The sequence below is a fragment of the Trachurus japonicus genome, chromosome 3 (genome assembly GCF_045865225.1).
Source record: "Trachurus japonicus isolate A0001 chromosome 3, Traja_1.0".
Classification (NCBI taxonomy): domain Eukaryota; kingdom Metazoa; phylum Chordata; class Actinopteri; order Carangiformes; family Carangidae; genus Trachurus; species Trachurus japonicus.
Genome location: NC_140909.1, coordinates 29,203,178 through 29,230,993, shown reverse-complemented (window position 1 = coordinate 29,230,993; position 27,816 = coordinate 29,203,178). Strand labels below are relative to the sequence as shown.

Sequence of the window (27,816 nt, the reverse complement as noted above, 5' to 3'; positions counted from 1 at the left end):
CCGGTGGTTTGTACCTACAATCATCATTTTTGGTTCAGTTTGCCAAGAGCTGTAGATTCAGCACAGTGGATGTAAAGGGAACTGAGCAGGAGCAAAACTAACAGCAATCTTGACATGTCCATTTTAGGTACTTGCAAAAATCTGGATCAGATGTGAAGATTTCTTGGTGTGACGTCTCACAGTACTGTGATTGGAGCATGTCCAGCCCAGATACACATAGTTTGAAATATCTGGTCAACTAGATCTTTGGATTTCTGGAACCTGGACAGTTCACAAACCTCACTAGGCTGTGGTTGTGATTTTGAGCTATTTCTCTGGTGAAAGGAGTTGGAAATAAAGATGAATTAAACCCAAAGTAAATTATTTTGACCTTTCTTAGTTAATTTAAAACATTAGCACATGTCACATGCATGTGCTCAGTATAATCCAGTCTTGGCAAGAAGGTCGATGTTTGTATTAATACTCCCTACTGTATAAAGGTACATGTTCATGTGTAGTGTGATTATAGATCAGGCCTAGGTTCCATATTAATACTGTGAAAGTATCAAAGCCTTAATCCAATGCACTAGGGGTGCAACGGTACAGGTTGCCCACGGTACAATACGTACCTCGGTTTTTGACCACGGTTCTCGGTACGGTTTCGGTATGTGTTTTGTGCAGAGAATTTTTTTTTTCTCCCAAAATAATGTTTATAATCTATAATATTTCTAATATAGCTCTCCTCTCTATCTCTCTCTCACACACACACACACACACACACACACACACACACACACACACACACCTGAACTGTCTGTGAACAGCCCCTAGCTCCTCCCTCTGCACACTCCTTTAGTCTTTCAGTATATGGTGCACACTCTGAAGCCACTTTCAAACAGAGATGGCGCTATATTGCCGTCATGGAAGACGTCACTATGCAGCAGCCACAGTCTCTCACTGGGAAAGAAGATGTTAGTCTATTGTGTTTTTTAAACAGCTTTTCACCACCTCTCATCCCTGTCAGTCAACTCCTGCTCGACCTCGGTCTCTCTATCGCGCGCGCCGCGCGGGCACGCGGACACGCGGACACGCGACCACACACGTGCGGTGTGCATGGACAGAGTCCTGCTGGAACTCTAATAAAAGCTAAATGTGCTAAATTGCGCTAATAACTAATTAATTTTCCCCGCGATTGTGATCAGCGACCGCTCATGCTGCCGCCTGTTTGTTTTCTTTTTCTTTTTTTCCCCCCTCTTCTGTGTGTGAGCTGGGGGGGACTGTGAGTGTGTGGAGGCTCAACAGTGATTGGACATCAACTCGCGGGGGCGGGCTTTCGCCTTAAACGGCCAGGCACACACATACACGGCACAGCTGCCTGTAAAGCAGTAAGAGCTGATGGAAGCTGAATCTGAAATACCGCGGTCCAAGAGCGTATTGCACCGTGCAGGCCGTACCGAAAGGTTCGGTATTTTACCAGAACCAACTGTCAAGACATCTGTGACTTTGTGATGTCACAACAAAGCAGTCACCAAGCCCCGCCCACCATCCAACACTTGAAGGATTTTGTTTATGTTTTACCCGGAATCTGCTATGTTTTTATTGGATCTTACAAAAAACAGTCAGCTGAACAGAAAAAAGCCCAGAGCCTCAAGAATCTCAAGCTTGGAACAAAATAATGTCCTTGGCAGATTAAATCATGGAGCAAAAAAAATTCAGATTTTTATTCTGAAATATTCTGAAATTTATTCCCAGATCGTCATTGTTTGTCTCATTAGAGTAAACGATGAGACAAGTTGTGTTTAAAACAAAGAAATTAGAAATGCAAATTTCTGATAATAATTGTAATTGCCCAAAGTTGGAATTAATGTTTTGGGTGAGAATAATTACATAAAATATCCAATTCCCATATCCATATGAATTATAGAAAATCCACCACAAAAGTCTGGTCAGTCTAACAATAACATGTCAGTGAATATTTTTTTAAATGGTAAAATGACCAACCTTGTAGTGCAATTACATAACGCTACAAACACTGCAATAATAACATGTTTAGATCAAGTTATGGCCTAGTTTTCCAAAGCCTCTTAAAGTAGAATTCACATGACAATACATAATGGACGAATCCTACTCAGCCCCATGTCTTTGCATTTTCAACATCAGTCATCAGGTGACTGCTGTGTCCATTAAACCCAAACTAACATGCTAATAACAAGTTACAGTTAGAACCTGCACAGTTGCAATAAACAGCCTGTGACTTGGGTAGAGTGTAAAATGAGCGATGTGGCCTGGTTCATGTATGAGTTAGAGACAAAGAGATAGATAGAAAGAGAGAGAGAGAAAGAAACAGAGAGAGAGGGAGTGAAGAGTGTATCATTATGAATTCCTGTCTGTATCTGTGCGACAGCAGGGAAATGAAATGAAAAGGTCATTCCCGGTCACAGAACCACTAATCCCACCGCACTCTGATAAATCACAAAGAAATACACTCGACCTCACAGAGCAGGTCGCACTGCTGACAGTAGAGCAGATTAAGTCGAGTATGCCTCCGTGACCCAAAGAAATCAAATTAAAATCAGAATCAGGGTGGACGAAGCTCACGGTCGATTTATGACAAGAGGACAGGAAACACAAGGGAAGGCAGGAAACAGTCAGAGAGGTTGACATCAGAGTAAACGATGAGACAAGTTGTTTTTCACTTGTGAATCTGTGCGATGAATTATTCGTCACCACATTCAGATGAATCCGTAGTGGGGTCCTCACGCCAGGAGTACACTGGGAACAGCCCCGACGCGATACGTAAGCGGGGCGGAGCAGAGTTTTTAACCTGCTACACCAGGCAGGACGTGACGCGACGCGACACAGCTCCACTGTGTTTGTTGCAGCTGTCAGATTCACCTTGTCAAGCCTACAGTAAATGAATGCACTTTATGTATCTCAACACATTTTTACATCCCTCCTGTTAACATGGATTGACAGTACTTTTTTCACAGGTAATTTGTTGACTATGTAGGGTTTGCAAGTGCAGACTATATTAAATGGTATCAATTAAAGCAGAAGTAAGCGGAATATTTGTGTTAATATAAGTCTTAAATAGTTCTATCTTCCGACAGCAATCACTTATATAGAGTGTTTGGTCTGAAACACGGGTCTGTCAGTCACTCTGCTCTGCTGTAAGCCGAGGAGAAAACTTTCCTTGTATCCTGCAACCTTTATCCAATGAGGAGAGAGAACGGCATAAAGGGGCGGTCCTCTCTGTGTGTGCAGCCAAGGGATGCGTGTGAATGTGGTGACGTAGGGACGAGGGCGGGGACTGCTAACTCCATCGGCTGACAGGAAGTTAGCCAAAACCACCGGATCGCTTAACTGGAGTGTTTACGTAACTACAGCATCATGGATCCACAACGTACAATGTAAAAAACAAACCCTATAATGTTGCACTGCTACTGGCTTTGCCTCTGGTACTTGAGACATTTATTTATTCGTTTTATACACAGTTCTCTGTAGTTTTCTACCCGTTGGAGGGCCATGTAGCCACGCGACGAGGAAATAAAATAGACCCAGCGCGAAAAAGAAGAGAGATCCCGCGCGGCGGCCGCTGGAGTGGGCGTCGCTCACATGGCCGGTGGAGGAGCTTCCATTGACTAAATGGGCGCGAGCTGCTGCGGGTGTCGCGCGACACACGTTTTGCGTCGCGGCCATTCCCAGTGTATTTCAGCCATCAGGGAAACAAGGCTAGGTCTCTAAATCCAGTGGAGCAGCTGAAATGAGCTAAATGCTAATGTCACGATTTCAACATAAAAATGTGATGCTGATGCTTTGATGGTGATGCTGATGCTTTGATGGTATTTTTGTGTTGACATCAGAGTCCTGCACGGGTCCAATTTTGGAAACCCGCGCCCGCCCGACCCGTTGGTTTTTAAGCCCGTGTCCCGACCCGTCACCCGTGATTATTTCTGAATACAACCCGGATCCGACCCGCCCGTCAATATTAAGACCCGCTGCCCGACCCGCTGCCCGTTAGATCGCCGTCATCACCGGCGATAACGGGGGTACAGCCGTACTCTTTAGAAAAAAGAAAAGAAAAAGAGAGAGAGGGGGGGGGGGGGCGTACTCTTTCGCGGCTATTTCCGGAACGGAGAATGATAGCGACGTAATTCTTTTTTTTAATGAAAGCAGGATACTTCAGCCTTTACATTGATCCCATCGGTGTGTTTGTAGCTTACCCACAAGCCGAGCAGTCAAGCCATGATAGGCTTAACTCCAGGGAAAGCTGTGAGCGGTCACACCAGCGGCCAAAGATCGTTTATTTACATCAAGATGCTGCTCTGTTGTTGCCGTGAGTGATAAAAAAAAATGATTTGCTACACTGGTTCATGCAGCTGCGCGTGAGTTTTCCTCTGTAAGCCTACACACATACACCCGCGTACCCACCCGCGTTCATGTGCGTTCCGCCCGTGCCCGACCCGTGACTTTTCACAAGACAGTTGATCCACCCGTTGAACACCGTTTTTGCGGGGTACCCGTCGGATACCCGCGGGGATCCGACCCGATGCAGGACTCTGGTTGACATGTCATCGTGCTTTTAGCTAAAACTTGTTTATTAGTACTAAATACAAATGTTTGCAGACCCTAATTCACTGCAGCTCTGTGAAACTAAACTGAGATGATACATCGAGCTAAATGCTTACATCATCATGCTTACGTGCTGACTGGCCTAGCAGGTGTATCCTATTGTAGCCTATAGGATACTGTCCACCATCTTAGGTCAGCATGTTAACATTTGTTGATAAGCAGAAAAGCAGATATTTGGTTTTGACAATGTAAATGTTGACTTGAGAACAGACCAGCAAACCAGGTGTTGGGGGCCCCTAATAGCCCTCCATATAACAGACCCTCTTAATCCACCTGTAAAGTCTATGTGCCATCTACCAATCATCTTTGATGGGCATCTTTGCCTGGGACTGCCCCAGAGTCTGAGATCACTGCTACTGGAGCAAAGGGACCACAGTTCAGTCAGATAATCATTAATGTCAATGGGCATTGAAGTATGGGGACCATGAATATCTGTTTAAAATGTCCTGGAAATCCATCCAGTAGTGTAGATATTTCAGAGACCAACACACAGAGCTGTGCCTCCAGCATGGCTAAAAATAAGCTGCTGTTTATCTGAGTTTCCTGCTAGAAGACTAACAAGCCTCAGATATCTACTGTCCTCCTTCCATTAAATACAGTTTGTAACATAAATGCACAATAGTGGAATAATGAGGAATATTCTCATCATGACATTTATTCTTGACCTTAAAAATATTCTTTGTTTTATAGACTTAGATTTATATAGACTCTTAGATTCATTATCTATTTGAAAATCATCATTTTCAGCCACCTTCATAGAGAAACAGAGTAAAACACTGAAGTATTGAAGAACTGATTATTCTTTTCATGGAGGTGTGAAAAACACATTTTGTTTTAAAGGGATAGTTCACCCAAAATTCAAATTTCACTCATTATCTACTCACCCTCATGTGGACTAAGGGCTGGGAGAAGTTTCAGAGTCCTCCGTGGCTTCTCTGAGTTACAGCGGGGCTCCGTGCAGCACTGCATGTCCATATGATGGTTGAGAACGGAGCTCACTTTTCTTCGTCCAAAAAGACACACCAAAAAACATCCAGATACCTCCATAGTGCTTGTCTGTAATGTCCCTCTTGTATTGAAGCCCCAACATGAGAAATTGTTCCGAAAAAAATTAAATAAGTCTATGTTTTAAGCTTGTTTGTAGTGGAAGCTCCCAGTGTCTCAGTTCACTGCTTTGCCTCTGTGCAAATCTTGTGCGATTTGCACTGACACCCAGTTCACGGCTCCGCAAATCGTGTGAGATTCCAGCAGAGCAACACTGGGAGCTTGAATTTTGGGTGAACTATCCCTTTAACAAACTCTGCAGTGAAATCATGCTGCACTGATTAGTTTGTTTAATCTACACAGTGTTTTAGTCAGATTATTTGACAACAGTCTGATCAAATTGAACTTCCAAAAGAAAAGGTTGGTTTCACCTGAAAAGTTGCTACAGAGCTCAGATGTTTCTGGGGTGGGGCAAGAAGCCTTTGATGAGAGCAGAGTCATGAAGTGGAGGATGAACTGGGGCAGGAAGATGCTGAAGCATGATAAATAATTATGCTGGAGGGCTGAGGATGAAGAACAACCAGGTTGTGAGAGCAGCTTTTCTTATGTCGGTGCCGACAACAAACTGAGGACAGAAGAGAAAGGGTCCGAGGTCTGATGTCCAAGCTTGACTTCAACATTACTCTCCTAACTTTGTAAAAGGTTGTTGCTCTGTGTGAGTTCTGTGCTGCATGTGCTGCTGACTCGTGATGTAGCACACCTCACACACATAGAATTGAAGTGAATAGATGAGACAAGAGAAATTATATATTCAGATGATTCTGAGGCTCTGTAGCTTGTATCTGGACTTGATTGTCGTCAACATGCTGGTGAACTATTCAGCTGTTTACACAGATCCACATCTGTGGAGATATGACTCCACCACATCTGTAACATCTTTCCACCAAGAGTTTTCTTCTCATATGGGACACTGTGGGGAAAGGGTCATGCTGGTAATGCTTGTCGGTTTGGGTTCCCACAGAATCTGAAGAATTAAATAAGATCTAATGAGAAACGTAACTTTGTGGATTCAGTCAGTTTTGATTTACCCAGCAGCCCCTGCTGGCTGATTGTTGTTGGTCGTGACCTGTGTGTGATGGTGGTTATGATGATCCAATACTACTGACTGGTTTACTCATGAAATAACAATCATGCAGTGGGTTTTTTGGCAGTGGTTACATGCCCTTATTGAATTCACTGTGTAATGTAATTAAATATGCGTGAATGTGTTGAACTTCAGTGTGTGTTTTGACTGAACTCAGAAAATATCCAAGATGGCAAAAACCCGAAACCACAGATTGATCCTGTTGGTGCCCGTTGCCTGTGGTTTGCTAGCGACGTCTCTGCTGTTTCCAACATCAAATCCAGTCTGAAATCAACTTAAGGCTCAAGAACAACCACAAATTGAGAGTTGTTGTGGAAATATAAAATATGAATCACTCAGTCCCTGAGATAGCAAAAATAAATCAGGCCCATGTTCGTTTTTCTCTCTGGCCCAGTATACGCCCTGTTCCACGGCCAAATCTGGCCCATATTCAGAATTAGTTGTTGTTTTGCTGTTTACACATCTGGACCTTTTCTGGTGCACACACATTGGGGGATAACAGCCCCACTCTCCCCAGATGTTGGGCCAGAAGTTTCACTTTGCTACCTGGGCAGTGTAGACAGATGTTTACAGATGGAAAGCTGTGCCTCCACATCTGGGCGGGATCCAGCTGTTGTTATCCTCAAATTTTGAATGTGTGTGTCAGAATAGATCCAGATGTGAAATCTGACAATCATGCTGTGTGGGCCAGATGGGGCCGTGGACTTGGGTTTATACTGGACTAGAATAAAACAAACATGGTGGCTAAAGCCAGGAACACACCGAGCCGACCGTCGGGCGTCGGGCCTCGTCGGACGGCGTCGGGAGCTTGTCTGTTTGGTGTGTTCCTCTCCGTCGGGGAGCGTCGGGGCCGATTGAACATGCTCAGTCGGGACTCGTCGGCCGTCGGGAGAGTAGACTCGTCGGGTACTCTGATTGGCTGTGTGCTAGCTATGGCGATTCTGATTGGCGGTGCCCTAAGCGAATCAGCGCGGTGTGTGGGAGGGACGGAAGTGACCACAGTAAACAAACAGTGTCCTAGCCTGTCCTACTGTAAAAATGGTATATAAAATAAAAAGAGCAGTAAAGCAATATATTAAGCGGCAATATATATATATTTAAACATCAAAGATGTTCAATCAAACCCACATGGTTTGAAACAACGTCCAAAACACACACAGCTCACAACTAAGCATATAAAGCCCGCTAGCTTAATGCTAACGTGTAATGTAAAACACCATAGACGGGCTAACAGAAATTAGCATCGGTTATCGCCAATTCGCGGCAACCGAGCCACAGCAGTAAACTGCTAAAAACTGTTTTAATTTCGGCTTTAGCGCTGTTAAAACGTGGCTGGTTAAATTGTTTTGGGGAGATTAATGTTGGTCTCACTGATGAAATTAACTGTGGCAGTGGCATTAGTTTGTTTGAATGAAAAGTGAGCAGGGCTGCCCCTGGTCTGTATTGGTCTGTATTTCTATGGGGGAGTCCTCGCCACTCAATCGCTCTGGTCGGCAGTCGGGGCAGTGTGTTTCACTTTTTCCTTTCTCCCGATGAGAGGCGACAGACACGTCGGCCAAAGCCGTCGGCGTCGGGACGCGTCGGGAAGCGTCGTGGCGGTGTGTTCCTGGCTTTAGTGTGGGCTTGATTTATGTTTTCTGTGGTCTGGGGCTGCCCTTTGCGTCAGATAAATGAGCTTCAGCTACTGCTGAACTGGAAAGTAACAAAGAGCAGTTTGTCATTTTAACCACAATAAAGGACAAATCATTTTGCTGGAGTTCAAAAGCCTCAGCTACAAAGCTGCTTCTTTATCCTTAAACACAGGCGAGTGTGTGTGTGTGTGTGTGTCTTTGCGTGTGTGTGTGTGTGTGTCTTTGCGTGTGTGTGTGTGTGTGTCTTTGCGTGTGTGCATGTGTGCCTTCAGGTCCTGAGCAGAGGAAGGTGAACTGTTGTCAGTCTGAGTGTGGAACAAACACATTAAAAGAGAGAAACACTGATGAGTCTCTCCTGCCGGGCACCAACGCAACACAACAATTAATTATTCAAACGATGAGACGCAGAGAGGGATAATTAGATAACTGTATATAAATGCAGGGTGTGGTATATCTGTGAGTCTGTTTACAGCTGATGTCTGTTATTTCAGATGACAACATCATCCACAGTGATGTAACACAGTGTGTTCTTACAAATACACTTCTGTTCTGTCCCAGGAAATTACAAGTTTATTTGATCAAGTAGATGTGGAAGAGTGAGAGTGAGAGAATGAGCAAGTGTGTGTGAGAGTGTGTGTGTGCGTGTGTGTCGGTCAGGTCAATAGACAGTGAGTGGAGTTGATTACCCGTCTCCACTCTTATCTCTGTCCCCTAATGCAGGAAGCGCTCACTGATTATTCATCAGGACTTTCCCCTCTGTGATTAGCTCACTGCTAAAAAGCCCTTCAGTCTGAACGTGGCCACGGCTGCCGGACCGCAGCTGCTGTTCCAGCTCTTAATTGCATTATCATACTGTATTATACTGAGTGTCATCCACCCCCCCTTTGGGGTTGACTGACAAAACTCCATGAGGTGCAAACCAGGAATCCAGGAAGTGATGTACTCCTCGAACGGGGTGGCCTGTTTACTTTATACTGCATGGAGCTTTAACAGAAACATCTACCTTTATACTGTATGGAGCTCTAAATGAATAGTTTGACTGAAACAGGGAGAAACAACTGGTGAAAACATCTGTAAATCACACAGATTATCATGTCATCAAATTCATAAACCTTACTGGCTCCTGTGAGTCTGTACAGGGTGCTGTGGTTGGACTGAAGTCATTTTGAAGTGTCACCACCACCTCGGACCTCTTTTCCTCTTCGGCCACTAGCAGGCAAGCTTGGTTTATTTGTATAGCATAGCAGCTTTCAACAAGTTGATGTGAAATACTTTACATGAAGACATTAAGACAAGGTATTTAAAAGAGATCAATAGATAAAGGAGGACAGATTAAACTGAGTAAGATGTGATCAAACAGTTAAACATCAAACTGAAAAGTTTGAAGCCCTTATTTAACAGGACAGAGGTTTGTTGAGTTTATTCAGATGTTCAAGTTAAAAAGCTAAACACTGCTCCTGCATGATTAGTTTAGACTCTGTGAGCAGAGCAGCTGAGGGGTCGGCTTGCGGGTCGATGTTTTCACACATTCAGTGAAAAAGCTTCACATCTAGAACATGCAGACTTTCCATGGCTCCCAGAGGATGAAGCCAAATGATCTCCAACTTTTTGCTGAACTCGCCTCCTAAAATGTTTTAACGTCCTCACAGATCCCAGAGACACAAAAACATTTGCTGTTATGAATCTGAGGTGGGATGAATAAATGATCGGTTTGGGGTCGGTAAATAAGTCACAGGACCTCTCTGCTCTGTTAGAGGAATATTTAGGAGCGGTTGTGAGTGTTCACCATCAGTGGTCGCTGCGTTATCTTTTAATTTACAGCTATTACACCAGAGTTATACTTTGTGCCCCCACGCCGACGCTGCCCACGCAGCCTCGGCCGTCCCCCCAGTGCTGTTCTCAGCTCCACGGCCGCCGTAGTCCTCCCAACACATCCCCCGCCCTCATATTGACGGCCAAGGCTTTTTGTTTTTACAACCACAATTAGAGCCCAGAAGTGTAAGCGTTTTGTGCAGCTCCTGCAGAATCAACAAAAGCTGCCTATTAAACTCCTCTTTAGTGGCACTGTCCCTCATTTTTATATCCTCGCCGGGTTTATGAGCATCAGAGGCTGAAAGGCCAATAAACCTGCACATCCCACAACTCACATGGACCTTATTTACTTACTCCTCTCCTCTTTTCTTTCCTGCTCTCTTGTGCTGTTTCCTCTCCTCTATTGTCTAAATCTTCCTTTACTGTCTCCTCTTCTCTTTCCATTATCCCTCCCGGTCTAAATTTTCTGTCTTTCCCTTCTCCATCTTTCTTTCTCTCCCTCCAGTTATCTCTGTCTTCAGCCCCCACCTCCTCTCTTTCTCCTCTCTCCCGCATACACACACACAAACACCTCTGTTTGGTCTCTCCATCCCTTGCCTCCTCTCCTCCCTCTTTGTCCCTTCTCAGCACCTTTCATTGCTCTTAACGACGTACAGCGCATACATCAGCCTCGCTGATTAACTCATAAATCATGTGGATGTTGGAAAGTTTGGCAAAGTGTTGGAGGCTCCTGCACAGTCTGAGCAGATGATTGTAGTGTTCTTAGTAACCAAGTGTTCGTCTGTACTGACTACCAGAGAAGAGTCGCCATCACATTGTTTTTTTCTTGTCTTCTTTCTCCACAAAAGCTCAAACAATTTGTCTTAAAAGGTTGAAACACTGGCTTGATCTGTGTTTTCAAAATGCACGTCTCTGGTAAATTTACTCTTAGAGTGGGGAACATCAGACTGGTACGGAAACTTTCAGCGGACATTCATTCATACATTTTATTTCCTCCATTTCCCTGCAATAGTGGGACCATTTCCTCAAGATCCTCCGAAAATTAAATTTTATTTTTGCAAGGTAACAACATAATTAATTAGAGACGTGCCTGAGACTTCCATTACACAATGAGTGGCGATATGCTGATCTCTCAGTCGTCATCCAGTATCCATGGAGACACCCAGGGCCCCACGCTGGTTAGCTATGTAGTTAATGACAACATCAGAGTCACAAGATTGCGTTTCAGACAAAGCTGAAGCCACCCTAACCTCTTCTTAACTGAGACACACTAATGTGTGTTTCAGTGTGTGTAAGGACTTCATTGAAGAGATATTTGATGCACTATTCAATATTTTCCTCCTCTTCTCACATTGCGGCACTGAATAATGCTTCCTTCAGTGTACAGCCTGCATAGACGGATGTTATGGGAGAACTGGAGATAAAAAAAACAACTTGTCATCTCCAGTTCTCCAATAACGTATGTCATCTCAAGAGAGAAAATTATTGTTATGGTCTGTCCCCTCAGGGCATCCATAGACACGTTCCAGCTGATCATTGCTGAAAATATTGTGGATATAAAACTAGAAAATATGATGGGTAGGACACTGGTGGCTGCTGAATGAAACTGGTAAGAAGCTTTTGTGACATATTGTGATAAAGTAAATATCTTGGTTAACGACAGTGGTGGCTACAACAGTATGTGTGTCGCCATAGGGACGCTGCTTAAGGAGATGCCAGACCAGTGTGGTTGTTGTGGTGGGGGATGTGTTGGGCTGATGTGTCAGCAGCTGTTCAGTCAGTTCAGTGAGAGCCTGGAGGAGAGGCTTAGCTGCTCCTGGATCAGCATCATTCGTGATGGAGCAGCAGGCAGGCTTTCTGTCTATTTCACATTGATTTTTCCATAAAATTCTGCTGTGGGAGTTCAGGAGTTGCTGTTTCAGAGTTTTTCTCCACCAAAGTCACACGGCCACTTTAGGAATCACCAGAGGATGATGAAGAGAATGATGATGCTGAAAGCAGGATGATTTTAGGCCTTCCTCCGTACGTCTTGCAGGGGCTGCTGGGAGGTGACTTTCAGATGCTGCAGAGGCGTCAGATGTTTCTGTTGTTTGCTCTTTCAACATGAAGCTGATTCAGCTGCCGAGGAGTGAAAAAGGCTTTGGCGGCAGAAACGTCCTGACAGAGATGTATGGAGCAGGAGCTCCTTCTCAGTGTTAACACAGGGCTGTGGATCATTATTAAGAAAATCCATGCTCACATTTATCCCGCATCCGGTGACTGATGTGTCAGAAATGTATTTGTTTTCTCAGAATGAGGTGAAGCTCTGAAGTCAGCAGCTCTGATATTGTCTCTCTTTTTTTTGTCTTTGTCTCCCTGCGGATGTTTTATTTAAACTCTGAAGGCTGACTCTGTGTTGTCTCCTTCTTTCTTTTTTTTTTCCAACAAAGTCACATGTACTTCACAATGTCCTCCAAACTATTATTAAGACAACACACACACACACACACACACACACACACACACACACACACACACACACACACACACACAAAGGACAGGTCAGTCAAACCTCCAGAATCTGAATTGTCAGGTCAGGATGTGCTTTTATTTTTTGGATAACACCACTAACAGGACTAAGGCTTCACTCCACAGGTCCACACACAGTTTCTCAATAAGTTCCTGCAAAGTTTCCTGAATGGAGCTAATATTATATTAATTAAAAATGAAATTTTGCTGACATAGTGTTCAGTTTCCAGTTAATTAATTCCTGTTGATTGCACAGAAACCGGGAGTCTGTCAGAGTCAGAGCAGGTCGCCTTAACATGAGAGGTTCGGGTGATATCTGAAAACTAATAATAACCCAACACAGTCCAGACCAAAAGGCCAGTTTATGTACTGTATGTGGATAGGTACATTTATAGTGGTTTTGATCAAATAAATTGGCTCATATTCTAAACATGAAATGATCAATTCAGTTTTTTTTTCTTACACTGAATGTTTCATAATGTGAAATTGGGATGTTTGTATCACAGTTAAACGTGAAACATGTCGTTCATATGTTCTTTATGTGTGAATTTATAGGACGTAACCATGATGGAAACTGTGACCTTATTGGACCGCTGATCATGAGCATTAAAGTGCTGTTTCTCAGGCTGCTTTTTCCTGCTACTCTTCTTCTTCTTCTTCTTGTTCATCTATCTTTTTCTTTACGACTGTCTCTGGTTTTGTTTCCTTCGGGCTCCTGTTTAATTAAAGTGGAATTAATGAATCACATTTTGAGACAAAGACAGACCTCCAGTTCTAATCAGGCTCGGCACAACAAGGGAGACCAGCATTGACGGGCGGTGGGGGGTTACAGCTTGTTCAGGCTTTTCTCCTTTTCAGGTTTTCCATGTTTCCATGATAAATATATGACCCTCACTGTTTCCTTCTTGTAGTTCAGCCTCATTAGACTCAAACAACTCAGGATCATCTGATCTCAGCTGCACAGAGACTAACTACAGCCAGTGGTGTCTCTAAATCCTCATTTGCAAGTTAAAAAGAGCTGTGTTTGTGACTTTTTTTTGTTTTATGTTTAGCTCCAACGGACACGTTCTGGGCTTCAGCGACATCTTTGCCACAGTTCAGTCTGGGGTCACCAGGACAGCTGTATTTGAAATGAAAACTGTTGAAAAGTATCTTGATGGTTCCTCTCTCTCCTCCTCCTCCTCAGATGAAAGGATGCTGCAGGGACCTGACGAGGGACTGAGCCCGACCTGAACCCCCCTTTCCCCCCCTCCCTTCTCTCCCAACCCTCCCCCGACCCTCAGAGCCCCTCAGCGCCGCCGTCCCACCATGAACCTGCTGTGCCGCGGACGCCTGAAGCTGCTGGTGGCGTCGCTCACGGCCGTCGTCCTGCTCACCTGGCTCTACCTGCTGGCAGGAAACCTGGAGAGTGAGTAGAGAGAAGCTGCGTGTTCAGATGATACCGTACAGTCAGAGTTCTCCTTGTATCCCTTTCATAGGAGACTGGGTTTGAGTCAGGAGCTGGTTTCTAATAAAAGACTGGAGCTGTGGTTTGGGTCAAATAGAGTCGCAGGAATCCAACCGACGAGAACAGAAAACCTCAATTATCAGTCGTTTTTCTTCAGCTCAGCTCAATTTCCCTTCGATCAGACTATTAAGTTAAATTTTTAAACACATGGAGACGATTTTCTGTTTGGTTTGATTTTTCACTCTGACATCCCGGAGAGCCAGCAAGGCTGCATCAGCAAGCCGCAGTCTCCGCTTTTGTTTGGATCCTAACATCCAAGGTTGGTTCAGAGAATTGCTTTGCCACAACGCTGTGATGCTGTTTTCAGGAAGAGTTGAACACACACACACACACACACACGCACACACACATGCACCATCCCGAGCTTATATTGAACTCAACAAGCATCCAACACATCAGATCCTGGAACCTGAAGCTGAAACTGACACAAAATACAATGATGTTACATTTTAATCATGTTGCTATGAGAAGATTCAGTGACCTTCTGACCTTTTCAAGTGCCACAAAATGAGCCAGATGTTTATTTGTAATGGATTGTGGACGCTCCTCTCACAGCCTCAGGGGACATAGTGTCCTGCAGATGAAACATAATATTACTGGCTGGACATTTGTTTTCTGAAAACACAGATAGGAGATTTGTTCAGCAGCATATTATGATCCATAGGTTTTGTTTTAAGGTGACAACTTGTGGCCCCAAGTAACTGTGACAGGAGCAGGAGATGAAGCACAGTGAGGCATTATAGAGGGACAGGTGAAGGTTGTGGTGGATGGACAGGTCAATCAAACTCAGTTCTTAGATGAAGGAACATGGGGGTCTGATGTAAAAAGTGAACAGGTGTGTTTTCCAAAGTCAGACCTTCTCTTTTCTTTTTACCAAGGTTGGAAGGTTGGTCTGTGATTTTTAAGGATAAAATTGTTGTCAGGAAGTATTCTTAAAACTCTTTTGCATTTTGCGTCACTGTTTTTTGTTTTGTTGTTTGTTGTTTCTGTCTTGGCTTCCTGCAGCATGTTTGCATTGTTGTATTTGTATGTGTTTGCAATGGAAGTGTTGTGGTTAGTGTTGGCCATCACACATGTGACTAAAAGCAAGTTTCAGACTCAGGATCAAAATTACAGAATCAGTAAACTTATGAGTTTTGTTTCCATTAAACAGTTTAACTCTTTCGCGACCACACTAATTTCTCATCACATCCGCTCTGGACCACATGTTTTTGGCTATTTTTTACCTTTTTTCTCACGTCGAACCGAACTCTGTACATCACCTAGAAACAAACGGTTTTCACGTGGTTGAAGAGTGACTTTCCAACGTGCTCCTCGAAAAAACGGTGAGTTTTTCCGCCGTTTCATTCGTGAGTACGAAGGAGAAGAAGAGAGCTCGGTTTCTCCAAAAACAGAGCTCCCGCTCTAGTTTCAGAGAAAAATGCACTTTTGTGTCAAGTGGCAATCGGCTCATTTACCGCTACTCTGCAGTGTGGCATGTCTCCCAAATCATTTCTACGGCTAAATAAGTACATTTGTAGGCAAATCTGGGGGGTGTGGCAGCGTGGAGTGCAGCGGTGCGGGTCTCTGGCCACAGCAGAGACAGCTCCATGACACTCCTGCACACTAAAAACAGTTGGGTTAAAAAATAACCCAATTATAACCCAACTGCTGGTTCAAATAAGGACAAACCCCTTTTTTGGGTTATTTTAACCCGACAGGTTGGGTTATTCTTTTTGACCCATCTTTTGGGTTGAATATTCAACCCAAGAGTTGGGTTATTCTAACTACAACATTGAGTTATTTTTACACCCTTAACCCAATGAATGGGTTACTCACTGGAAAATAACCCAATTACTTGAACAACCCAGGAATTGGGTTACATTCATAGCCTATAACCCTGAAAATGTGTTACACTCTGGAAAAATAACCCAAAAATTTAACCCAACACCAATAACTCAAAAGTTGGGTTACAGAGATAACCCAACATTTTTTAGTGTGTGTGTGACTGGGCGCTGCTGAGTGCTCTGGGGCGGGGGCGGCCGGTCACAGCACCCGCTGCACGGTGAAAACAGCAGTGATAACGGGCTTTCAGATCCGAGTCTCCAAAACAGAAACGTTTGTAACAGCACCAGAAAAAGTCGCCAGATTTGTCGCCAGTCGCTTTTGTAAAAAAAAAAAGTCGCCAAGAGGGTTTGGAAAGTCGCCAGATTTAGCGAGAAAGTCGCAACACTGTAGCCGACAGCCGCACAGCAGCTGCACGCTGTCCCCAGAGCAGCATTCAAGGAGACCGATTACTCAAACAAAACCAAGATCACACAGTTTATAAAAAACATTATGTTTTGATTTAGTTTAAAACAGTTTTTACATATCAGAGGACTACCATATTCACACACAGGGTACCTCAGAGTGTCTATTATCATAATCTGTAAAAAAAAAAAAAAAGGTTTTGACGAGTTAACTGGTCAATGGTCGTGAACGTTCGGCAGGCTGTGACGAGTTAACTCGTCAATGGTTGCGAAAGAGTTAAGGAGATTTTAAAGAGAAACATACAAAACAGTTCTATCACGAATACATTAATAGATACGAAAGCTAATAAAGCTGCAATGACGCATATATTGAGAAAGCACATAAAACCAGGTGGAGTGGAACGTACCTGACGTCTGCTCGGCTGCAAAGTCTAACTGCCCTCATCTGTCAGTTGCCTGTGATGTGACTGTGTGATAAATAACCTGCTAACATGACCCAGGGCGGCATCAGCTGGCAGCTCATAAAACATGTGAGCAGATATGTGAGGGAGAACGTGATCCTCAAATATCCAAGCAGATATTTTACGACTCCAGTCCACGCCTGAGGTGTGGTTTCTCCAGACCACATCCAGTGGAGTCCAGGGTGGCAACTGTTTCCTCAAGGCGTCTTTACACTTTATTGCTGAGCAGAACATCCCATAATCACACCTGATTTGTTGTGGTTTGATACAGTATGACTCAAAGCCCCACACAGAGAGGGATTCTGCACATTTCCTGCTCTGGACGTCTAATATTTGAGGTGAGCAGTGATTCAAGAGCCAGGGGAAAAAAGATTCCACTTTGTTGAGGATCACTCTCTCGCTCATGCACTCGAATGTGGATGACAGATGAGTTGTCACAGTGCGGCGTATCCGTTTTAGCTCAGAGTGTTAAGAGTGATGGAGCAGCTTTTTGGAGAGCGTCAGTGCTTTGAGCAGCAGCAGCTCATTGCTTCAGAAATAACCTGCGTTCTCTGTTGCTAGCAGCTGACTACAGATCAGATTCTGGTTCTGTAGCCTCTGGTTGAGTCTAATCTTCCTCCTCCTCCTCCTCCTCCTCTCCCTCCTTTCCCCCGCTCTCCGTCTCATCCTTCATCTCAAATTCAAATTTGCTTTTGTTGCATTACATGATTAAAAGCAGCTCTGCCAAGGAAGGATTTACATGGTTTATAATGTGAGCATGACAATCCAGACTATAAAATAATGCTAAATTACTGCATTATCTACACTATGTAACACTATAGACACTTAAAGGGATAGTTCACCCAAAATTGAAATTTCGCTCATTATCTACTCCCCCTCATGTGGACTAAGGGCTGGGAGAAGTTTCAGAGTCTTCCGTGGCTTCTCTGAGTTACAGGGGGTCTCGGCGTAGCAGTGCATGTCCATATAACGGTTGCAAATGGATACCAACTGTCTTCGTAACAAAAAGACACACCAAAAAACATCCAAATACCTCCATGCTGCTCGTATGTAATGTCCGTCTTGCAAACAAATGATACTCTATCACCCCCCTTCTCTCTCCAGAGAGGCACGAGACAAAGCTGCCCCTTGTCACCACTCTTATTCGCTATCGCTATAGAACCCCTGGCACTTTGGCTGCGCTCAGAGAAAGGTTTTGAGGGTATCACCCGATTGGACACAACACATAAGGTCTCACTATACGCGGATGATTTGCTTCTGTACATCTCAAATCCAGCTACCTCCTTACCCGTGATTCTTGACATTCTACAACAGTTTGGTGCACACTCCGGCTACAAACTAAATTATCAAAAGAGCGAACTGTTTCCAATTAATTCACTGGCTAAGCAACTCCCGCGCTCTTTAACTCCATTCAAGTGGGCTGAGAACGGCTTTCGCTACCTGGGCATTGTTATCACAGAATCTGTGTCCAATATGTTCAGTGCTAACTTTCTGCCTTTAGTTGAGAGGACTGAGAGAGACTTTGGCCGCTGGTCCGCTTTACCACTATCTCTCGTGGGTCGAATAAATCTGATTAAGATGGTTGTCATGCCTAAATTTCTCTACCTTTTCCAGCACATCCCCATATACATTACTAAATCATTTTTTGACAAATTAGATAGGATAATTTCCAAATTTCTGTGGGGAAATAAACCGGCTCGAATTCACAAGACAATTTTGCAATCTCCCAAAAGGGATGGAGGCCTTGCACTCCCGAACCTGAGGCGATATTATTGGGCTGCTAATGTACAGAAAATCTTATATTGGATGGGTGATGCACATGACTCCCTCCCTGCCTGGATTCAGTTGGAAAGGGCAACGTCGCACCTCTCTTTACGCTCTGTTCTATGTTCCCAGCTTCCCCTTCCTGTAACCTCCCTGAGAGCAAACCCAATTGTGTCTGCCTCACTGAAAATATGGAGCCAACTCCGGAAGAACTTTGGCCTGCAGGGCCCATCCATTCTCTCCCCACTTTTTAAAAACCATGCCTTTAAACCCTCTAACATAGACCCTACATTTAAAACTTGGCACAGTAAAGGTATCATCAGCATTAAGGATCTGTACACAGATGGCATTTTTTCGTCTTATACAGAACTCTCGTCAAAATTTAACTTGCCGGGCTCCCACCTCTTTCGTTTCTTTCAAATCAGAGATTTTGTCAAAAAGAACTTTCCCCATTTCCCTAATCGCCCCCCTGAAACCCTGACAGACACCTTACTGGCCGTGGACCCCAAACAAAAGAAATGTATTTCAGTGTTGTATAACTTTCTTTGGTCGACTGCCTTTGACTCTCTCAATCTAACCAGGACCGCATGGGAAAATGACCTGGCAATGGTGTTGACAGATCAGCAATGGACCTCTGCTCTTAACTTAGTCCACACCTCTTCCATCTGCGCCCGTCATGGCCTGATTCAATGTAAAGTTCTCCATAGAATCCATTACACGAATGCAAAATTGGCCAGAATCTATCCCACGGTTAGTGATGCCTGTAATCGGTGTAATCAATCCCCTGCTACTCATTGTCACATGTTTTGGTCGTGCTCTAAATTGACGACTTTTTGGCAAAGGATTTTTGATACTATAGGTAGCGCTTATGGTCAGATTATTCCCCCTAACCCAATATCCGCTATTTTTGGCTGCCCCCCTGACAACAACCTCTCTGCTGCGGTGAGACGGGCCCTGACTTTCACAACATTGCTGGCTCGCCGGCTGATTCTTCTTGATTGGAAGCTCACTCGCCCCCCATCATATAATCGCTGGGTTAAAGAAGTTCTCTATAACTTGAAACTTGAAAAACTTAGGTTTTCACTCCATGGCTCCATCAAAAGATTTCATGACATCTGGAACCCCTTCTTGGAGTTTGTTGGCTCTCCTGGCCTATCAATCAATCAATTTGTTTATTTCGGGCATGTCAATTTACACATGGCCGAAAGGGAAAGCGGGAGAAGCAAAAGCTTATCTAGTCCCGCCCCCAGACATCTGGAACCCCTTCTTGAAGTTTGTTGGCTCTCCTGGCCTATCTTTGGATGCAGGGGAGGACTAAACTCAGGTCTCTCTAATAGAGCTGGGCGGTATGACCAAAAATTTATATCACGGTATTTCTCATAATTATATTGGTTTTACGGTATTTGACGGTATTTTTTTTTTTCATGCATGACTGGGTGTTAACCCCATTTTCTAATAATTTAGAGAATAATTACTACAGTAAATTGGCTTAGAATGGCCTATTTTACTGTCACGAGGAGTGAATATTGTCGAAGAACATTAGTATCCAGACTAGTATTAACACGGGTTTGAATGGTCCCACAAAATGCTGCTGTTCACAAAGAGGTGGCAGTGGCACTCATAACTGTAATGAGGTGAAGGAATCAGCATGCATGACTGTTGCAGTCAAAATACAGAAGCCTTTATTAATATAATACAGACTAAAAAAATAATCAACTTGATTATATATAAAGATTTTTGCACGTGAGAATGATCATCAATCTAAAATGCTATCTAATAAATATCTGTTCTCAAAATGAATTCATGACATCAAATAAACATTTCTTCACACACACAAAAAGCCCAGACAGTAGGGCTACTGCTTTGCAAGTCAGTTGTCCTGCAACACGGTGGCATGGGGGGACTGTGCTCAATCAGAGGTGTGCCTTCAGATCATAACAACAGGTTGAGAGCCAGAGGACTTCTCTCTGTCTGTGTTAACTGAGGCAGTGAAACACACCTGAATTAGTGGCCTTGACTTTATGAAGTTGGTCACTTTGATGCTGTCGTTTAAAATCTCATGTAACACCAACCTGATTCATAAAGTTTCCTCATGAAGCAGTCAGGAGGCTCACCGACATGACGTGCAAGTTTTGTGTTGAGATGCGTCTGGAGATGAGCAGCTTCATGCCACTGTTTGCTAACTTCTCCCCACAGAAGAAAAAAAAACAAAAACACGATGGCTCGAGTGGGTTGCAACTCGTGGACGTAAATGTCGGGATTTTACCGGCGCTGGTTTCGCCTTTTTTTTTTTTTTTATCACTTATCCCTCCGTGGTTTAGCAGCGCTGCTGCTGCTTCACGTCAACCCAGACTCCGTTGTTTGATTGACAGGCGATGCCGGCAAATGCCAGGTTGGGTTAAACCATCTGGTGGGGGAGGGGGCTCGGTGAAGTAAAAAAATTAAAATAAAAATTTAGGCTACAGATTATGGTTGTTTGATCAGCGTGAAATTTTTTTTAAGCCGATGGCTGTGACATTTTCTCCGTGCATGTTATTCACCAGCTCAACCCAGGCATGCAGCTTGTTTGGTACAACTGTAAAACAATCCCCCTCTCAAACAATGTCCCGCGGCGCGACGTTCCGCCGCTCTGTGTTCCCAGCGTTTTGTAGCTACACACTCACCGGTATTGGGGTATATGAAAAATTCATATCACAAAAAAAAAAATCACCGGTATTCGGTATGAACCGGTATACCGCCCAGCACAGGTTTTGTTGACATATTGTTATGAATGTCTTTTTCCCATATTGTACAATATCACTTAATGTCATCTTGTTTGAAAACCTCAATAAAAAGATTTGGAAAAAAAAAAAGTAATGTCCGTCTTGTATTGAAGCCCCGAAATGCGAAATTGTCCCGAAAAAAATTAAATAAGTCTATGTTTTAAGCTTCTTTGTAGCGGAAGCTCCCAGTGTCTCAGTTCACTGCTTTGCCTGATTTGCACAGACACCCAGTTCACGGTTCCGCAAATTGTGCGAGATTCCAGCAGAGCAACACCGGGAGCTTCTGCTACAAACAAGCTTAAAATATAGACTTATTTAATTTATTATTTATTTTAGCTTGTTTGTAGCGGAAGCTTCTCAAAGCTCCTCTTCCCGGTTCGTCAAATTTGGACGAACCAGGGTCTGTCCTCTTCCCAGTTCGTCCAAATTTGACGGACCAGGAAGAGGAGTTTCGAGAAGCTTCCGCTACAAACAAGCTTGAAATATAGACTTATTTAATTTTTTTCAGGACAATTTCGCATTTCAGGGCTTCAATACAAGACGGACATTAGATACGAGCAGTATGGAGTTATTTGGATGTTTTTTGGTGTGTCTTTTTGTTACGAAGACAGTTGGTATCCATTTGCAACCGTTATATGGACATGTAACTCAGAGAAGCCACAGAGGAAATTTCTATTTTGGGTGAACTATCCCTTTAACACAGTATATCATGAAAACAGGACAATACTTAAAGCTCAGCGTTTCTTCTTTTCTGTGCTTTATCTGAAGTGTTGATTAATGAGAAGATATAAAAACTATTTCAGTGTACTTTTACATCTCCTCTCTCAGCTTCTCTCTGGAGCTCTAGTAACAACAGGTCGGTGTCAGCCACTCAGAAGAGAAGAGGCTTTGAGCCTCTCTTCTGATTGGATGACTGTTTTCTCAGTGATTCAAGAAAAATGTAGCAGATTTGAGGTAAAACACTCAGGTAACCAAATCCTGCAAGTGTTGGATTGTGGGTCTAGGTGGGTGGGGTTTGGTGACTGCTTTGTTGTGTCATCACAAAGTCACAGAAGTTTAGTATTAAAGGAGACATATTATGGAAAAATCACTTTTGAAGGCTCTTATTAACATATATTTAGTTGTTTGTCTTGCCTTCCGGCCCCCAAAATGGGAGAATTGACAAAAAAATCTGTAATATACAGACTCCTTAGGTTGAAATCCACGTTGCTCTAGGAGCTGTTGCCTCAGTTGTCTTCCAGTGATGTAACTAGGATTCGGATTTGCATAATACCACCCCCATCTGTGACCGGTATAAGGGGTTGGGCGGGGCAAGCAGTGGTTCATTTAAAGGGACAGGCTTGGAAACCAGCTGTTCTGAACAGGGCTGTTTAGAGAGGATGAAAAGAGCTGTGATGTTTGATCCTTGGGGTATTTTGACCAAAGCATGTCTTTAAGACACCTGGGAACTATTTTAATTTGTGGAAAAGGGACATAACATGTCTCCTTTAAAGCTCAGTTTCAGAATACAGGCTGTGTGCATTTTTCTAGGCATAGATAGATAGGTACTAGATAATAGATACAGACAGACAGACAGACAGACAGACAGACAGACAGACAGACAGACAGACAGACAGACAGACAGACAGACAGACAGACAGACAGACAGACACTTCTCCTCCTCCTGTTCTTTCACTTTGCCACAGAAGATTGTGTGAACATTCCCAGCATGCCTCACTTCAGCTGTGGGCCAGCTGCTTCTTCACAAGGTTAGAGAGAGAGAGAGAGATAGTGAAGGGGCAGAGAGAGAGAGAATAAGGATGGGGAGGGAAAAAAAAGAGACATGTCAGTGTTGGTTTGTTTTTTCACGGGAATAAAAATGATAAAAATATGGAATATCATCAGAGATATCGTCTCTCACTCTCCCTCCCTCTGTGTGTGTGTGTGTGTGTGTGTGTGTGTGTGTGTGTGTGTGTGTGTGTGTGTGTGTGTGTGTGAATGTGTGCCGCATTAAGCTTCCGGCAAGTTAAAAAACGAATTAGGAAACAGCTTTTTGTCTTGTCCTCACTCTGCTTTTAACATTTTCATCATGACGCTGCTGAACAGAGTCTGTTGTTAAAAACAGCAAACAATCAAACAAATAACCGCTTCTTCTTGTTGTTTTTTTTCCTCTTTGCTAGTTGCGACTGAATAAACTGTGGCAGGAAATGAAGTTGGGAGGTTTCACACAACAGCCGCGAGCATCACAACAACTGAACAACAGTGTTGTTTAGTTTGTGGGTTTGTAATGAAATGATGTTAAAACAGAAAGAGAAATGAGCAGTGCACTGAATCAGGACAAAGAGTCCAGGATCTCCAGAATTTGATCCTGAATGACCTCGGAGTTGCTGCTGCGGCCTGAGATCGGGTCTGTCATCTTGTTTTAAATTGTAATTATTCTGTGCACCCTGAAGCACTCTGGGATTTGTTCAAACCCCAGTCTGACAGAAAAGAGCATGGGAGGGAGGGATGGAAGTGGAGGGAGAAGAGTAGTGCAATTTTCACATGTGAGACTTTGGAGAATATGTCGCTCACGTCTTCTCAGCATGTTCATACCATGAAGCGGAAAAACATGAGCGAAGCGTCTGTAAAGACACCTCCATGTCTCAATCCTGGAGTTTGTTTTACACTTGGTGTCATCTAGTCAGACGGAGAGTTTGAGCCTTTGATGTAGGCTACCTTTTGTGCAGCTTTTGTAGAGATGCGTTGTTTACATTTCAACAGTGAATATTGTACTTTTGACTCCACAGCATTGATCTGACAGCTACAGTTACTTTTCACAGTGAGTTCCTGCGGGTTTATATATTGTTGTTACAGTCGCTTTGGATGTATTTGCTGTTTGAAGTGTCAGTGCTAAATGGGTAACTGTGAATGGGAACCTCCTCTAGACATTTTTCCACTGTAAAAATTCTCTATTTTTGATATGTTCTCTAACATATAAAAACTGAAGCTCTTCTCCTCTGTTTTCCGGGTTGAGGAACCTGGATCAGGCCTTGAGCAGAGAAAGAGCAGGGAGCATCAAGGTGGTTAGAGAAGGAAAGGAGAGGAGTCTGTTGAGACTAGCAGATGGGTCAGAGCAGTTAGCACAGCCTCTTTTATAATGGGTAGCACAGTTAGCATCTTCACAGAGCTGTTAGCATCTTTTCATAACTGTCTGCACAGTTTTCACAAACGGTCAGTGTAGTTAGTATCTTGTAGGATGATTAGCACAGTTACCATCATCTCAGTCAGTCTCTTTTAGAACGGCCTAAGAAAGGCATAATAACATCTCTTCTCTTTTCATCACATGTCCTACAGTCTGATTGAACTAACTCCCCATGCCCCCCCCATCCTCCTCAGATGGCCGCTCCCTCCTCCTGGCTCCCTGTCTGGCTGACACCCCGGCGGCCCAGGTCCTGGAGCGAGCCGTCCTGGAGTCCCGGGTGCGAGAGGTGGAGGAGGAGAACCGACAGATCCGGCTGCAGCTCAGCCATTCGCAGCAGGGCACTGCTGCCCAGCAACCGGAGGGTAACTATGGCAACCAGCAGTGGGGAGCCTCGGCGGACACGGGTCCAGAGGACGGGGACAACACAGCAGAGGAGAAGAACAACAACCACACAGAGTGTCCCCGATCGCCCACCGTCCAGAAGTGTGAGGTAGGTCGTTGCCGTCTTTTGAAACTCCAGGAAAGAAGTTATAAAAACATGTCTCTCTATTGTCCACTGATGATTGCACAATGATAGATGAACTTTGACAGGTGTCTGGTGCCACACTGAGCTACAGGAACACCACAATAACAGCCTGTGTGAAATTTTCACTTCTCTGGCCACTTTCTACTTAGGGAACCCCCCCCCCCCCCCAGCCATCACAGATTCATAGGGTGATGGTCAGACTCCTGCAGCCCACTGTTGATGGTGGTGGTTCATTACAATCACATTGAGTATTTTCTTATATCAGACTGACTTAGTTCTGCACCTCTGATACACCAAGAGTTTGTTTTGTGTTTAAGTTCTGAGGAGGCTTCATCTGTAAATACAGCCTCACCTCTGTGTATCTCTGCGGCTCATGCAAACTGATGGAGGAAGCAGCGGCAGCAGCAGCGAGTTCCTCAAGTCTCTTTGATGTCGTTTCAGCCTTTAACTCCAACTTTTTCAAAGACTTCTGCTACTGAAAAGCAAGTGACATGAAATCATACATATTTGAGAAGCTAAATATGAAATTTCACATCAGAGAGAGCAGTGAATGTCCTGGATTATGCGTGGTTGTCGGGGGATTGGCTCGTATCTCCAAAATGGAGCCGTTTAAAGCGAAGTGACAGAAGCAGTGAAGTTTCCTTAGAGTTGAACTTTTTTGAAGACAAAGCTGCTGACTCTCTTGTCTTCTGTCTCTGCAGCTCATCCATGTAGCCTGTGTTTGTGCCGGTCACAACGCCAGCAGAGACGTGGTGACGCTGGTCAAGTCTGTCCTCTTCCACAGGTCAGTTACAACAGAAACATTTCTCACACCTTCTTTTTTCGTGTTCTTCTGCTTCTTCTTCTTTTGATCAATGGAGTCCCTTTAACTTTAACTTTAACTAAGAAATGTCCACTTGGACGCAAAGGTCAAGGCCACAATGATTCATAATAGGGATGGGCATTCCAAGCAAGAGCACTATTCAACCATTCTTTGAATAGTCCTCCTCACTTGCCATGTATATTGTAGTTCAAAAAGTACAGACCTTTTAGACTGGTGTATTTTAGTGCTCGACTCTGTGACTTTACATGCTGAGCAGATATCTGGGTATTGTTGTTCTTTTTTTGGATTTCTATTGACCTCAGCCAGCTCCACTCACATGTATCTGGGCTGCTAAAAAAGGCTTTTTAAGACCTAAACATCCATTGTGTTGTGTTTGCCGATGTCTGACCTTACTCTGTCTGATGTGCTGCCGGCTTCAAAATGAATTGGATGCACATTTTTTGGTGTCTTTTAAACATTTATGTCTGAAGTTATGTTTCCAATTAAATTGCAAATGGATGTCTGAGTGTCTGCTCTTGAAGATGTCACAGTGAATCTGGATTTGTGGCGTTGTGGTGGTCTGTGAGCGTTGAGGTGAACACGATGCTGGTTACAGCCTCCAGCTTGTTTACATGAAGATCTCACAATAAAGATCAAAGTCATGCGTGTGTAGAAAAAATGACACAAAGTATTTTATGATTCGTAAGTAAAGAAAGAAAACTTTCGCACTGATCGTCTGTCTGACTTCATTTGAGGATTTGAAGAGGATCCTTTCTATTATTCTGTTTTTTTATTACCAACAAAGACTTGAAGTTTATTTATACAGCACATCTCACAGAGGGAAAAAATCAATCACAAAGTGCTTAAACAGTACAAAAGTTCAATGTGAAGAAATAGGACAACATAAAGCAATGAAATAAAATGGGGGACGTATTCAGACCAGAAGCTTTTCTGAATGAAGATGTTTTCAGCTGATTCATGAAGGTGTCACAGCCGACTGACAAGGACAGGGTGAGAGCAAACAAACAAACAAATGTACACAACAAAACTGTGTGTGTATTGTATAAGTCCTGTAATGTGTTTCACTGTATTTCTTTTTTTTTACTTGACTTTGTATTATTTTATCATTTTGCAGAAGGACCCCCTCGAAAATGAGATTGTTCATCTCAAGGGGCTATCCTGAATAAATAAATTCAAATTCAAAACTAACAGTGTTAGTCTCACCATTGCTGGCTAATACTACATGATAGATTATGCATGATTGAGTATGAATAATTTAATGCCACAAAAACAGGACTAAGCGAGTGGTACACAGTGTAATATTTAGCTTTTAGTCACTGTTGATGCAAGGAGCAGCCATCTTGGATTGCAAGCCGAGGGTCACTGAAGTTCAAGTTTTTGAGTTGGAAATCTGGCTTCAAGAAGGTTTCTGACGACATGGCCGCACTTCTGATCTAATGAGACACACCATGTAACCTGCTCAGAGGATGAAAGATGGCCCGAAGCTCTGGTCAAGCGTTAATCACCACCAAATGCTTCCATTCAGCGACAGAAAAAACATGAAATAGACGCGTCTAGATGGTGGACAGAGCCGATGCTCATTCAGAAGGTTAAACCCGTTCATTAACAACCCTCTTGACCTCCATGTCTCTTCTTCTCTCCATCTCTCAGGAGGAACCCGCTTCACTTTCATTTCATCACAGACACAGTAGCCAATCGTATCCTGAGCTCTCTGTTCCAGTCCTGGATGGTTCCATCTGTTCAAGTCAGCTTCTACGATGCAGATGAACTCAAGGTAAGAGCACGCGCACACACACACACACACACACATATATGTCAGCCCTCATCCAGACACCTCCACATGTTCCCGCTTTCTGTTAGGACAAGGTGAGCCAAAGTCAGTTCCTACGTTT

At 43.7% G+C, this 27,816-nt stretch overlaps 1 protein-coding gene across 2 annotated transcripts in view; it reads left to right on the top strand.

The window, feature by feature from the left end:
* Positions 1-27,816, top strand: part of large2 (LARGE xylosyl- and glucuronyltransferase 2) — a 128,660-nt gene that overhangs the window by 84,429 nt on the left and 16,415 nt on the right. For both annotated transcript variants that reach the window (XM_085768992.1, XM_085768983.1), the window contains 4 exons: positions 13,877-14,098; positions 24,770-25,065; positions 25,803-25,885; positions 27,575-27,698. In XM_085768992.1, coding sequence (XP_085625118.1) covers positions 13,999-14,098; positions 24,770-25,065; positions 25,803-25,885; positions 27,575-27,698 — 603 coding nt within the window. In that variant the 5' untranslated portion in view covers positions 13,877-13,998. The remainder of the gene's footprint in view (positions 1-13,876; positions 14,099-24,769; positions 25,066-25,802; positions 25,886-27,574; positions 27,699-27,816) is intronic.